At 49.4% G+C, this 15,244-nt stretch overlaps 1 protein-coding gene across 2 annotated transcripts in view; it reads left to right on the top strand.

Annotated features, from left to right (window-relative positions):
* The window catches only part of gabbr1b (gamma-aminobutyric acid (GABA) B receptor, 1b), a 170,534-nt gene that overhangs the window by 90,645 nt on the left and 64,645 nt on the right, over positions 1-15,244 (top strand). For both annotated transcript variants that reach the window (XM_086177738.1, XM_086177739.1), the window contains exons 7-8: positions 1,541-1,701; positions 13,377-13,511. In XM_086177738.1, coding sequence (XP_086033864.1) covers positions 1,541-1,701; positions 13,377-13,511 — 296 coding nt within the window. The remainder of the gene's footprint in view (positions 1-1,540; positions 1,702-13,376; positions 13,512-15,244) is intronic.

Below are 15,244 nucleotides of genomic sequence, written 5' to 3'. Positions count from 1 at the left end.
AAAGATCTGGGTAGAAGGTTGCTGAAGGTGGAGCTGCCAGGCAGGAGGTCGTGAGGAAGACCAAAGAGAAGATTGATGGACGTCGTGAGAGAAGATATGAAGTGAGTTGGTGTGAGAGAGGAAGGTCCAGAGAATAGGGTTTGATGGAGAAGGTGGATTCGCTGTGGGGACCCCTGAAGGGAAAACCCCAAAGAAAAAACGAATTTGTCACAGGGGTGCAGGACATGTATGACCGAGACCAAAGTGATGACTGAGATGGTTCGGACATGAATATTTTTCTGTTCATGTCCCAACCATGGTGGAGCTGCCAGGCAGGAGGTCATGAGGAAGATGTCGTGAGAGGGGATATGAAGTGAGTTGGAGAAGAAGGAGTAGTAGAAGAAGACCGTAGTATCGTTGGTGTAGAGATGTTGGGGATGCAGCCGCCGTGTGCGAATGAGGCCTCTGGAGCCGGAGATCCTTCACTCCCAGAGTCCTGCTCTGGTGGATCTGACCTTTAGGGATCAGAAAACTCCCTCGGCTCGTTCAAGTGTCTCATTTCCATCCGGCACGAATGAAATCCGTTTCCTTCCTCGCTCTGCGCCGAGCAGGTTCTGGTTCCTTCGCGTAACTTCTTACACAAACAAGCCACATCTCCACGGTTTCATGCAGGAAACACACTCGGACATTCCCCTCCGCACACCCTTTTCTCATAAGACACGTTTTCTGACAGGTTCCCATGGAAACCTCCTCCAGCTGGGTTGAGTAAACCGTTTATTTCTCCACAAAACGTCCAAAAAAGTGCAGTTTCACCGATGGCTGGTTTTGCGTTGCAAATTCAAAGTGGTGTGTGAGAGAGAGAGAGGGAGAAAGCGAGCATCCCTCCTCCTCCTCCTCCTCCTCTTCATCCTCTTCCTCCTCCTCCTCACTCGTTCCCACTCGCCGCAGTCCGCGCCAAGCTTCTCCCCGCCGCGCATCCCGCTCCTCTTCCACGGATCGCACAGTCCTGCAGGAGAGCCGCTCTCCGAACCTTTCCGAATCTCTCCGAACCTTTCCGAACCTTTCCGAACCGCTCCGAGTCGCTCCGAACCTCCGGCGGGTTCATCGGCAGCCTCGACGCCGCTCGGAGAGGAAGAAGAGAAGGAGGAGGAACCGCGTGTGGATGTTTGCTGGCGTGCGTGAGGAGGAGGAGGAAGAAGAAGAAGAGGTGGAGAAGGTGGTGGAGGAGGAGGAGGAGGAGGAGGAGGAGGAGGAGCGGTCACTGCGACGTTTCCACCGTTTGCACGGGAGTTTGGTTCCGGCACCTCGGACAGCGACCGACCGCGGGAGTTGGGTGGGAGCGGGAGGGAGCGGGGGCCCCTGGAGCCCCGCGCCCGGCCACAGAGCCGCCTCCTCCGGATAAGATGAGCAGAAAGGGTCGGAGTTCGAACCCCGGTTCCTGAGCTGAGGAGGATCCCGACTTTCCTCGGGAAAAAGTGACTTCCCCCACCCGCCATGGCGCGTCCTCTTCCCGCCGCGCTCCTCATCCTCCTCCTGTTGTGTCGCTCCTGTCCGGCTCTAGGCAAGAAGAAGCTCTACATCGGAGCTCTGTTCCCCATGAGCGGCGGCTGGCCCGGCGGCCAGGCCTGCCTCCCCGCCGCACGCATGGCGCTGCAGCTGGTCAACGAGAGGAGCGACATCCTGCCGGACTACGAGCTGGAGCTGATCCACTACGACAGCATGGTGAGTGAGAGGCGTGCACGGGGATGGTATCGGCGTTCATTCACGCCCGACCCCCCTTTTTTTTTTTTTTTTTTTTTTTTTGTTGTTGTTGAAGGGGATGTTAGTTCATGCAAATAGTTTGTGAGAAGAAGTAGAAGGTAAAAACATGGAGTGGAGTTAAGCTTTCTGTGCAAAAACATTTCCAGCTGCAGGTGAGAGCGCTCATTGGATTCCCCCCCCCCCAACAACGCTCCAGATTTTTGCTTATTTACCATTATTGATGATCCACACACACACACACACACACACATGCCATTCACCTCGTGGAGTCGTAAGTCAGCAGCTGGCGTGGAAGTTTGAGCGCGCAGTTCATTCAGTTCCCGGAGAAAATCAGCCTTTCGTGATTCACATTTCAGTATTTGTTCACCCAGAGCTGTTTCTGTGTGTGTGTGTGTGTGTGTGTGTGTGTGTGTGTGAGATCACTCCCCCGCTCTCCTCAATCACATGGTCCGACCATCATCCAGAGAGCCGGCCTTCTCTTCAGATGCAGTGTTCTGCTCATGAGATGGATCCAAGCCCACCAGAAATGTTCTTCAAACTGTGTGGTGGCGTCACAACTGCATGTGTGTGTGTGTGTGTGTGTGTGTGTGTGTGTGTCACTGATACTGTCCTAATGGCCTGCTCTCAACCTCCATGACCTCCTGCGGCGCGTCGTGTTCAGGGAAACAGCAGAGCAGAACCTTCAGCAGGACATTCATCCATTCATTCATCCTTTCATGGTTCAAGCAGCCGCTGAATCTCTGCCACCCGATTGGATGAGAGAGCAGGTGCTAGCGATGCTAGCAATGCTAGCAATGTCGGTGGTTGAGTTACCGTATCTGACGCAGTGGTTCTGAACCTTGTTGGAGGTTCTGAACCCCCACACTTTCATGCACCGGACCCTTATTTATTGGAAAAATAAAATGTAATTTTCGTCAAATCCAAGACGACGGTATATGTTTTACCAAGCGAGCATCAACAGCGCCGTGTTCAAACAACGAAAACAGCAAAACATGACTTTCACATAAAAAAGTTTTCACCTTTAGTTTTGCTGCTAAAATAGAATTGCTCAACTTGGTATCACATATCATGCAGTTAGAACGCGTGTATTCATGCGAATGTGTGTGTGTGTGTGTGTGTGTGAGACGTCTGTCATCCCATATTGTACGTTGAGTTCCAGTGACTTAAAATCTGCTCTGCTAGAATTAGCATCGTAGCTTAGCACGACTGCTAATTCTGTTTCGTATTTGCATCCATTCATCGGTTCTTTCAGCACTTTCCCGGGTGTTATCGTGCGAGAAGCGACCGTTCACTCGTTCGTTCACGTCCCAGGAGAAGGAGGCACCTCCGTTAGCGGTCAGGCTAACGGCAGAGCTAACGTTCGATAGCCGATCGCCGCGGACAGAAAAGTCGTTTTTAAGTTTTAAACGAAACGATAACCAGATATCGATCCGATCTCGGCCTCTGCTGAGCCGCAGTAGCACCTAGCATGTAGCATGTAGCATGTAGCACCTAGCTTACTTTCACCAGTCGTCTTGACGGTGATTCACTCATTCACTCATTCATTCATTCATGCACGCCGGAGGCAGCGACGTGCATCAGAAACATTGTTTTCACTGGAACGCAGACGTGCACGGGCTGAAATATGTATGCACTTATATACATTATGTATCTCCGTGCACATATGAGTGCATATGGAAATATAGAATGGATGAGAAGCGATCTGGAAACAAAAATAATGATTAATGGATACAAGTATTACCTTTAATACATAATAATCATTATGATAAATAAGACAATATGTAGTTTTCAACCAGAAAATCCACAGGAACTGGGAAGAAAGGCAAACAGCTCCCCTCAATGAATGGAAATAAATTAAAATTAAATCAAATAAAAATGGAATAAAACAAATCTACAATTGAATTGAATACAAAAAATGTATATAAAATTAAATGACATAAAAAACAATAAAATAAAATAAAATACTATTGAATAGAGTAAAATAATATAAAATGATATGAAATAAAATACAATACAATCAAGTTGAATTAACTTATATTAAATTAAATTAAATTAAATTGATTAAATCCAACCATCCGCATCAGCAAACAAACCAAGCACATAATCATTAAGTAAATACATAAAATATAAATAAAATGATAAAAAAAATCAATAAATTGTGCAACCCCTTATTTTTAGCGTTGGGAGTTTGATCCCAAACGTTTTGAAACTGTTTTATCAGCAGCGTCCGGCTGGAAGGTGAGAAGAACCAAGACCTTTACTTCCCCTAAAGTTATCTCAACCCCTCGCAGTTATTTCATGGCCACGAGATACGTGTGTCACACAAACACACACACACACACACACACACACACACACACACACACACACACACAGCTCTGAGCCTCCTGGAAGGATCCGGAGGTTTCTGTCAGATTCAGCCGGATTAGGATTTATTACTCACTCCTGAGACTTTTCTCATCTTCTCTCATCCCGCCCGAGCCTCTCTGAGCACTTTGCGGATTCACTGCCACACACACACACACACACACACACACACACACACACACACACACACACACACACTCGTGGACTAACATGTTAGCATGACCTCATGTACGCACACATTCATTCAAGGAAAAGCACACACACGTATAGAATGGCACATAAGCATGGCTTTACGTGCACAAATACACGTATGCGCGTGCAAGTTCACACTCGTACATGAAGAAACACACACACACACACACACACACACACGACAATGTGACTTCATGTGCACAATTACAAGTGTGCGCGTTGTCCTTCACACTCGAGCACAAGGAAAAACTAACACACACACACACACACACACACAGCTGTAAAATAAGCATGACTTTAGGTGCACGAATGCGGGGATGCACATACCCGTTCACACTCGTGCACAAGGAAAAACACACACACACACACACACACACACACACACACACACACACACACACACACACACACACACAGTAAACAAACAGTCTGATGCACAGTGACGCGCAAAAAGCAGGACTCTGATTGGCTGGAGCTGCTCTATTTTGGCTCCCGACTTCAAACACCTGGTGTGTGTGTGTGTGTGTGTGTGTGTGTGTGTGTGTGTGTGTGTGTGTGTGTGTGTGTGTGTGGTTGTAAGGGGGTCAGTGTGAAATGCAGATTGGCATGACAACAGTAACCTTGACAACTTCACTTCAAACACGTGGATTTGGCAGGTCAGAGACTTCGATCCTGCACAGAGAGCAGGAGGTGGACCAATCACAGACGTCCTTACATCCTTCCTTCCCTCCATCACTCCATCCACCCTTCTTTCCATCCCTCCATCCCTCCATCCATCCCTCCCTCCATCCCTCCATCCCTCCATCCATCCCTCCATCCATCCCTCCATCCCTCCATCCATCCCTCCATCCATCCCTCCATCCCTCCATCCCTCCATCCATCCCTCCATCCATCCATCCCTCCATCCATCCATCCCTCCATCCATCCCTCCATCCATCCCTCCATCCCTCCATCCCTCCATCCATCCCTCCATCCCTCCATCCACCCTTCTTTCCATCCCTCCATCCATCATCCATCCATCCCTCCATCCACCCTTCTTTCCATCCCTCCATCCCTCCATCCATCCCTCCATCCCTCCAGCCATCCCTCCATCCCTCCATCCATCCCTCCATCCATCCCTCCATCCCTCCATCCCTCCATCCCTCCATCCACCCTTCTTTCCATCCCTCCATCCATCCCTCCATCCCTCCATCCATCCCTCCATCCCTCCATCCCTCCATCCACCCTTCTTTTCATCCCTCCATCCATCATCCATCCATCCCTCCATCCCTCCATCCACCCTTCTTTTCATCCCTCCATCCATCATCCATCCATCCCTCCATCCCTCCATCCACCCTTCTTTCCATCCCTCCATCCATCATCCCTCCGTCCCTCCATCCCTCCATCCACCCTTCTTTCCATCCCTCCATCCACCCTTCTTTTCATCCCTCCATCCCTCCATCCACCCTTCTTTCCATCCCTCCATCCATCCCTCCATCCATCCCTCCATCTCTCCATCCCTCCATCCACCCTTCTTTCCATCCCTCCATCCATCCCTCCATCTCTCCATCCCTCCATCCACCCTTCTTTCCATCCCTCCATCCATCATCCATCCATCCCTCCATCCCTCCATCCACCCTTCTTTCCATCCCTCCATCCATCCCTCCATCCATCCCTCCATCCACTCTTCTTTCCATCCCTCCATCCCTCCATCCCTCCATCCCCCCGCTATGCTAGCAGAGTTCTCTGCTCTTCTGGATCCCTGCTGATCTTCTCCCAGCATCCCGGCATCATCATCACACGCTGCTGCGCCACAAACGCGCTACAACCCCCTCGACACACACACGTACACACACACACACACACACACACACGTACACACACACGTACACACACACACACACACACACACTCGTGTCATCAGGTGGCAAACCGAGCAGAAAATTCCCCTCTCTTTTTCTGGGAATCTGGAAAAAGTAAAAAAAAAAAGATGATTAAATATCGTCCCCAGAGGCTTGGAGGAAGGAGTGTGTGTGTGTGTGTGTGTGTGTGTGTTTGTGAGTGTGAGTGTGAGTGTGTGTGTGTGTGTGTTTGTGAGTGTGAGTGTGAGTGTGTGTGTGTGTGTGTGTGTGTGTGGTGTGTGTGGTGCATGTGTATGTGTGTGTGTGTGTGTGGTGTATGTGGTGCGTGTGGTGTGTGCATGTGTATGTGTGGTGTGGTGTGTGTGTGTGCGTGTGTCTGTGATGTGATGTGTGTGTGTGTGTGTGTGTGTGTGTGTGTGTGTGTGGTGTGTGCGTGTCTATGTGATGTGTGTGTGTGTGTGCGGTGTGTTTGTTCCTATGTGTGTGTGTGTGTGTGTGTGTGTGTGTGTGTGTGTGTGTGTGTGTGTGTGTGTGTGTGATGCAGGCAGACAGTTACATCGTCCCCTGAGTCCAAGTGTCAATCAGCACTGATCCGTCTCAACTCATCAACTGGATGAAGACCATCAGGTTCTTGAGATGTTCCTCATGCCTTTGGTTTGTTCTGTTGATGGAGATCAGCATTCACTCATTCATTCTTTCACTCTCCAGTGAAGCTCCTGCTTGTTTAAGGACGGTGTGAGGAACCCTGTGCATGGAGACTCCACTCACGAAGATCTTCATAAAAGATCCATTTGATCTTCTATTGCTGCCTGGAATCGTCCAGAGTCTTGATCTGCAGCGGGAGGCCGGGACCTTCATGGCTCCACCCCCAAATCCACCATCATTTATGGTGGCCTTATTTAACTTCTTAAATGGTCTTGACTTGTATCGTGCGCTCGCGGACCATTCGGCTCCTTCTTCTCCACATCCGACCCGCTCTCGGCGCCACTTATATGAAGTCCCTAACTTGCTTCTGTAGGAGCACAGAAGAAGTCAAGCTAGATGTTTTGGTTTGTCAGGTGTGTTGTTCCGCCTGGTATTGTAAGAGGAAGTCTGGAGTGGCAGAGAAGTATGTTAGACTGGTGCAGGACATGTATGCTCGCTGTGAGACAGTGCTTAGGTGTGCTGTAGGTGTAACAGAAGTTCAAGGTGGAGGTGGGACTCCATCAGGGATCAGCTCTGAGCCCCTTCTTGTTCGCAATGGTGATGGACAGGCTGACAGATGAGGTTAGACAGGAATCTCCATGGACCATGATGTTTGCAGATGACACTGTGATGTGTAGTGAGAGCAGAAAACACGTAGAGGAACATCTCGAGAGGTGGAGGTATGCTCTGGAAAGGAGAGGAATGAAGGTTTGTCACAGCAAGACAGAATATATGTGTGTGAATGAGAGGAACTCGGGTGGAACGGTGAGGCTACAGGGAGTGGAGATCAAGAAGTTGGAGGATTTCAGATACTTAGGGTCAACAGTCCAGAGCGTAGGAGAGTGTGGAAAAGAGGTGAAGAGACGGTCCAAGCAGGTTGGAATGGGTGGAGAAAAGGGTCAGGGATATGAAGAGATAGAGGAACATCAGCCAGAAGGAAAGGAAAGGTGGAGGAGACGGTGGTGAGATGGTCTACAAACACTGGCAATGACCAAAAGACAGGAGGCAGAGCTGGAGATGGCAGAGATGAAGATGTTGAGGTTCTCTTTGGGAGTGACCAGGATGGAGAGGATCAGGAATGAGTCCATCAGAGGGACGACACATGGTAGATAAGGTGGAGAAAGGAGGTGGATCAGAAGGTGGATGTGCTGTGGAGACCCCTGAGGGTAAAACCCCAAAGGAGAAGAAGAAGACAATGTTTTGTTCCTCCACCTTCAGAAGGAATCCACATTTGCTTGTTTTGGTTTTTCACTGATTTTCAGGCAATATGTTGCGGATTAGTAGGCATGAACGTCTCTATCAGTGATTTCAGAGGGATTTCTCCAGAGAGGAAGGAGGAGAGAGAGAATAAATGGGGGCAGAAAGAGTCAAGCAGAAGGAGGACGGGAGGAAAAAAAATAGGAGAACTTTGCTTACGTCCCCCTTGGGAGTCGGGATCTACTGTTACAGCTGGTACCGCCAGCTGCCCGCGGCCTCAGCATCCCAGGCTTGAGTTGGATTCAGCTTATTATATACCGTCAGAGCAGCTGCACACACACACACACACACACACACACAGTGTGATGATGCATTGACAGCAAGAGATGAAGAATTCATTTCTGTATTTCTGGGAAGTGAAGCGTAAGTGAAGCTCTTAAAGCTTACATGCTTAAATCCCCAGAGCAGGACCTTGAGCTTCAACCAGATCTTCTTGCAAAGATCTCCTTTGGGCCTTCATGGATGACGGAGGCAGATGGTGACGTGGACCTCAATGAGGAGACACTTTGAGGATTAGATGGGATGCGGCGGAGATGTACGTTGTCACGGTGGACAATTGGTGGAACTACAAATATGTTGGTTGGACTACACAGACCTACACTCAGGAAGGTGCAGCCATAACTCTCTTTGTCTCGGTCATACATGTCCTGCCCCACATGTGACATTCTTCTTCTCCTTTGGCCTTTTCCCTTCAGGTGTCTCCACGGTGAATCCACCTTCTCCATCTAACCCTATTCTCTGGATCCTCCTCTCTCTCACCAAATAACTTCATAACCTCTCTCACAACGTCCATAAATCTTCTCCTCTCCACCCTGGTCACTCCCAAAGAGAACCTTGACATCTTGATCTCTGCAACCTCCAGCTCTGCCTTCTGTCTTTCAGTCATTGTCAATGTTTGCAGACCATCTCACCACTGTCTCCTCCACAGTGTCTCCACAGTGTCTCCTCCTTCTGGCTGATGGTCTTCTATCTTATCGTCCCACTGACACTTTCGCCATAAATCCCTGGGTATGTTTAGAAAACAACCCGCTTGCTGAAGCTAAAGTGATGAATTTGGTTTAGTAATATGGAATTAGCTGAATGCTAACCCAGACGCTAGCTGTGGCATTTCTCAAGAGACATTTGAAGGCCCCCTTAACGTGGAGAACTTCTGTGTTCCGTGAGGAGACCGGCCGGAAGAGAAGGAACCCAGAAGGGTTCGGCGGAAGTAGATCCGAGTGTCACCAGCATAGAGGGAGGGTGAGAAAGTCGATATTTGAACCGGGTCAGAAGAAGCATGGATGGATGGGATCGAGCTAATGGTGCAAAAAGTGGTGAGGAAGGCGGGTTTTGCTTTGGGGCTGGACAGCATCTGAGCAGGCTTCTGTCCACCCTGGACCATCCATCGTGTCCGGGCAGATGTAGCTTCGGTGACATGCTGCTGTCTGACGGTTCCTCCCCAACTCTTGATTTCTACACGTCTTCTTCGTATTTATTGCACACTTTTTATCCGAAGTCTTACAGATATGGTTGGGTTTTCAGAATTTCCCTCGGGGATGAATAAATTATCTAAATATATATCTATTTGTAGTCTGGCAGAAGCTCGAATGCTCTTTCTTCTGTCGGAGGTGAGCGAGACCCTCTGAGCTCCTCAAGTTTCAACAAATGCTGACTGACTCCACCGGCGTTATCGGTAAATCCCCGTCTCACACAACGCATTTTTCCAGCTCAGAGCCAAACAAGATGAAATTTTTCTTTCCTACATAAACACCGTCTTCTGTTGTGCTCACAGTGACCAAGCGAGAGAAAGAATGAACATGAACAGTTTCATTGTGTTTGCAATTAATCAGTGAATCCATGAATGCTTGCGCCTCAGAAGGGGAGGTGTTGCTTTTTGTTTGGTTTTCCTTCGTGTGTGATCTCGGGGGGCTTCGCAGGCGTGTGGCCGAACACAGCTAATGGCACCGTACCGCAAGGAGACGTGGGGGCAGGTGTTGTATGCTCAAGTGTGAGCATACAAGGAAGGCAAAGGAACGTAGAAGACCAAGGCATCGGTAGAACCAGGGAGCCATTTTATTAACAGCTGCGCAGACTTCCTCTTTCTTAGAACCTACTTTATCAGCAGCTCCTCTCCCGTCGCCATCTTTGCTATTGTCCGAAATGGACTTCGGAACTCGGGAGTGTATTCTGCGTTGCCCTCTAATGCAGGGGTGCACGCATTTTTCCAGCGCGCAAGCTCCTTATCAAATGTCCGAGGCAAAATGATCTACCGACTATAAAAAAGCAAAACGTACATTTATTTATGAATAAATTGAGAATTCTTTCTATGTTCAATATATGTTGGTGTACCTTTGATAACTGCATGACCTCATATCGCACATGTTGCACATACAACAGTGACCTTAGGGATGTATAATCCAGGCAGAAGCTACTGCTAACCAGCCTCAAGCACGCTTCCAAATGATGATTGTAGTTTTTATTTCCGACAATGTCGCTCCATGTTTCGCTTCTTGGATAAAGTGACAGGAGACCGACAAAGAGCATTTCAAAAATTACATCGCACAAACTCCGGTGTCGTGCCGGATTACAACGTTGTTCCAACCTCACGCTAACGTCAGGTGTCCGCTATCGCTGGCAACCATAAACCAATCAGAGAAGAGTCCATAGTACGCTTCCCTCCGACATTTTTTGTAACAGCGGTACGTTCTGTGCTTCGACACAACATCACTGAGGATCCCCAAAAACGGCACCCGCTAAGAGACGCACTTATGAAGCGGAATTCAAACCCAAGGCCATCAGTCAGGCAGAAGATGATGGGAGGAGAGCAGCCGCCAAAGAATTCAACATGAATGAATCAATGGTGCCGAAGTGCAGGAAGTGAGCAGATGAACCGCGCCAGCTAGAGAAGACCAGCAGGGTTTCAGAGGGAACAAAGCAAGATGGTCTCAGTTCTTCTTCTTCTTCTTCTTCTTTGGGCTTTTCCCTTCAGGTGTCTCCACAGCGAGTCCACTTTCTCCATCTAACCCTATTCTCTGGATCCTCCTCTCTCACACCAACTACCTTCATATCCTCTCTCACTACGTCCATAAACCTTCTCTTTGGTCTTCCTCCAGACCTCTTGCCTGGCAGCTCCAATTCCAGCATCCGTCTACCAATATATTCACTATCCCTCCTCTGTCCATGACCCAACCATCTCCGTCTGGCTTCTCTGACCTTCTCTCCAAAACATCTAACATGTGCTGTTCCTCTGATAGACTCATTCCTGATCCTCTCCATCCTGGTCACTCCCAAAGAGAACCTCAACATCTTCATCTCTGCAACCTCTAGTTCTGCCTGCTGTCTTTTGGTCATTGGAACAGTTTCTAGTCCAAACATCATCGCTGGTCTCACCACTGTCTTGTACACCTTTCCTTTCCTTCTGGCTGATGTTCTTCTATCTCTTGGTACCCCTGACACTTTTCTCCACCCATTCCAACCTGCTTGGACCGTCTCTTCACCTCTTTTCCACACTCTCCTACGCTCTGGACTGTTGACCCTAAGTACCTGAAATCCTCCAGCTTCTTGATCTCCACTCCCTGTAGCCTCACCGTTCCACCCGAGTTCCTCTCGTTCACACACATATATTCTGTCTTGCTGCGACTCACTTTCATTCCTCTCCTTTCCAGAGCATACCTCCACCTCTCTAGATGTTCCTCTACCTGTTGTCTGCTCTTACTACAGATCACAATGTCATCCGCAAACAGAGATGGTCACAGTTAGAGAACAAAATTAAACAGTGGATTATTGAAGGATTGAATGAATTGAAGAAGTTCAACCAAACTGACTTTTGTTTGGCTTCATTCACCGTATGTTTCATCATGTGCCTTCTACCGCGAGGCACCTTACGTCTTAAAGTGGACACCTTATCATCCGGTGCGCCTTCTGGTCCCCAAAAAACGGTATGCGTGCTTAAAAAAAGCGTTGAGGAAGCGGTGAATACCTGCAATATCAGTGTCTGATCTGCAAGCAGGTCCCTGTAGAACAAATAGAACAAGGTCTCTTTCCCGTCTCCAGTTGTATCTGCTTGCATCCGGCATGATGTGGGCTTTAAGAACAACCCATCGAGTGAACTTCGAACTCTGTGGCCCGTGGCCTCGGACAAAAAGTAATCGAACCGGAAAATGGGATGTGTTTATCATGTTTGACGCGGCGCCGACTGCACTCCGGTGTAAATTTGCTCTGCCCTCGCTGAGAGAACAACCCGGCATGAACCGGTGATCTCAAGCCCGGGTTGTAAAAACAAAGGTGCGGGGATTATTTGCGATCCCATCGTTGTTTCATAGATATTTGATTTGGAAACCGTATGGCTTTCAGCACCGAACGAATCGTGTTGTACCACTTGATACGTAGGTGGAAAAAAAAAAAAAGAAAACACGCAGAATCTCCATCCCTCCCTTTTCCACCTGACCGATGGTCACCGCGCCTTCGCCATTATCATTTAAATAGCTTCTTGATTTTTCATTGACTCTCATCTGTAAATGGAAAGCGAGGAGCGCCATTTGTACCGCGCAGATCCAGATAATGGGACCCGACTGCTGGGTAAATGTTTTCTCCCGGCACACTGGCGGGAAAAAAAATGAACTGTCTGCATCCTCAGACGTGGCTGTCAGGACCGGCGGCGGAGGTGACCTTGGAACGTGCCTCACCTTGCCCCTCCTTCGCTCTCCGCCGGGACTCAGCTCAAGCTATCAAAGCGAACAAAGACGCGTCGGCATCTGCAAACGCGTCCTGTCGCCGCGCGTTTTTGCGTCTCGGACAATCGGCAATCTTCCCATAACACAGCTTATCGCGATCCGCCGACTCACTCCAAAACTCCTAATGGATACCTCCCTCCCCGTGACTTGTATGCACGTACCATAGGACTGATGGTAAATCAATAAACTGATGCTGGAAAATGTTTACAACAAGCGTCTGGTGCACCAGAGATGACCTCAAGATGGATGGCGCTTGGTATTGGGTGATAAATGTCGTGTTGTGGCGGCCGCTAAGGGGCGTGGCCTCTCACCCCACTGGACTGGGAGCAGGGGGCAGGGTTGACGTCAGGGGTATTATGGTCCACTGGAGTTCACTTCGTTTGGTGTTGGTGTTTGAGGAATAAATTCAGAACTCTTCTTCGTCTCGGTAATCTTTCCTTTCCACGCCACAGCTTGTTAGATTAGTGCACCTCGCCTTTTACCCACTCTGTCATTGGGTAAAAGGCGGGGTTCACTCCAGACAGGGAAACATCTAGAGATCAGAAATGTTCACCGATGGTCCCTGTTTCCTCTGTGTCCACAGTGCGACCCGGGCGAGGCCACCAAGCTGCTGTACGACCTCCTGTACACCGAGCCCATCAAGATCGTGCTGATGCCGGGCTGCAGCTCCGTCTCCACGCTGGTGGCCGAGGCGGCGCGCATGTGGAACCTCATCGTGGTAAGAGGGCTTGACCAGGATCTTCTCTGGGTAACAAAGCGCATGTGAAAGAATAACTGGTGAGGAGAAAGTTGCTGACATTTACATCCAGCAGCTGCATCATGGAGTCAGAAGGTCGGACACTTGTCCACCAAAATCCAACGTATAGAATACAAAATCTATCTTATTGGGCGCTGTTTAAATTCTAGGCAAAGCTGGCGAGTGTCATGGACATCCAGGTTCAGCGCAGTGGAGATCAGATGATTCCATCCTGCACTTTGCAAATTGTTTCATCCATCCACCTTCTGCCTCTTTATCCTGGATGGGGTCTCAGGAGACCCAGACTCGAGTTGTTCCCTCGCCAGCTCAGAGACACAGGGTCTTCTCAAGGGGCTCAAACATCTCACCGGTGAGGTGTCCAGAGGGTATCCTGACCAGATCCCCGAGCCTCCTCATCTGGCTCTCCTGGGTGGCCAAGCTCCTCACCCTAGTTCTAGAGAGCCCCCAAACTCACTCGCTAGCTCCGTGATCCAGTCCTTTCGGTCCCCACCGGCACCTTGTGGTAGCGTAGATCCATGGGTACATCCTTCTTCACCACGACGGACCAACGCCAATTCCTCATCACCGCTGACGTTGCGCTGACCTTCTTGAAAACCCGAATGGATCCAAGGAGGTCCCATCACAATCCAGCATCCAGCAGCTTCTTCTTCTTAGACCAAGGACGTTGTTTTGTTCCGACAAATAGTCATGATCATTTCCAGCTACCTCAGTGTACCCTAGAACGGTGTGGTCGGGAAAAGGGGCTGCCAATGTTCCTTGGAATTGAATTTTACACGGCGGGGAGACGCCGAGCCAACGCTAGTTTCCCAGGAGAATCCGTCCGCCCGGCACCGAGGACGGGGGCGAGAACGGAAAGCTGAATCATTCAGTCATTCATGCATCGCCAGAGGTTTCACTCCGCTAAATCAGGGAATTTAACCAGAAGGACGAGGCGGTGCCGCGCTGAGCAGGGATGTCAAACAGGGAGAAGGTACCATACATTATTCAAGGCCATCATTAGGAGTTAATTCCTTATTCATTTCAAAAGGACCCTCTTGGGTGAGGTGAAATTTATTGTCAAAGAGCCCCTCAAGGCATGCAGTGTGGCGCAGGAAGACTCTTTGCTTATAGTCCCGTCGTGTTTTTGTTACTTCTGGATGTAAAGCACAAAATTGACCCCAGTCCCTTCCCACCTGGGTGTCTGTCCATCAGGGGTTCACCCTGATTCTTCAGCATGGGAGCCGTTCAGCAATGTGTTGTATGGGTCTACATTAGCAGAGGTGCAGTAACCATGAAGTGGATTAAATCCAGGTGAACATCTTCCAACATCTGCCTCCAAGTCATCCAGCTTCCTCTTCAGATCCGTCCAGTAAGATCAAGTCTTTGAGTGTCAGGTTCTTCTGTGGAGCAGGTGAAGGTTGAGTCCGGACACCCGGATAGACATTGGGAAAACATCCTGTGCACCAAGTTCCTCCCCTTGATCAAGGTGAGAAGGTAGATGGGAGGATGACCGAGGGTAGCCTCATAGATGCCGCTCATAGGGAGACCTCTGGGGTTGAGCTCCATGATGCGGAGGAGAGAAGATCTCCGGCAGTCCCAGACCGACATCCAAGAAGCTACAACTCTTTGTGGACCGGCAGGAGATCTCCACCCAGAAGAGAGAGTTCCATCGAATCCAATACCGAGACATCGGGATGAAGATCCGGGGAGGTTCT

Source organism: Fistularia commersonii, chromosome 30 (genome assembly GCF_037954325.1).
Source record: "Fistularia commersonii isolate RoL2024-O1a breed Wild chromosome 30, RoL_Fcom_v1.0, whole genome shotgun sequence".
Taxonomy (NCBI): Eukaryota; Metazoa; Chordata; class Actinopteri; order Syngnathiformes; family Fistulariidae; genus Fistularia; species Fistularia commersonii.
Note: the sequence above shows the minus strand (reverse complement) of the source record. Positions and strands in the feature narration are given on the sequence as shown.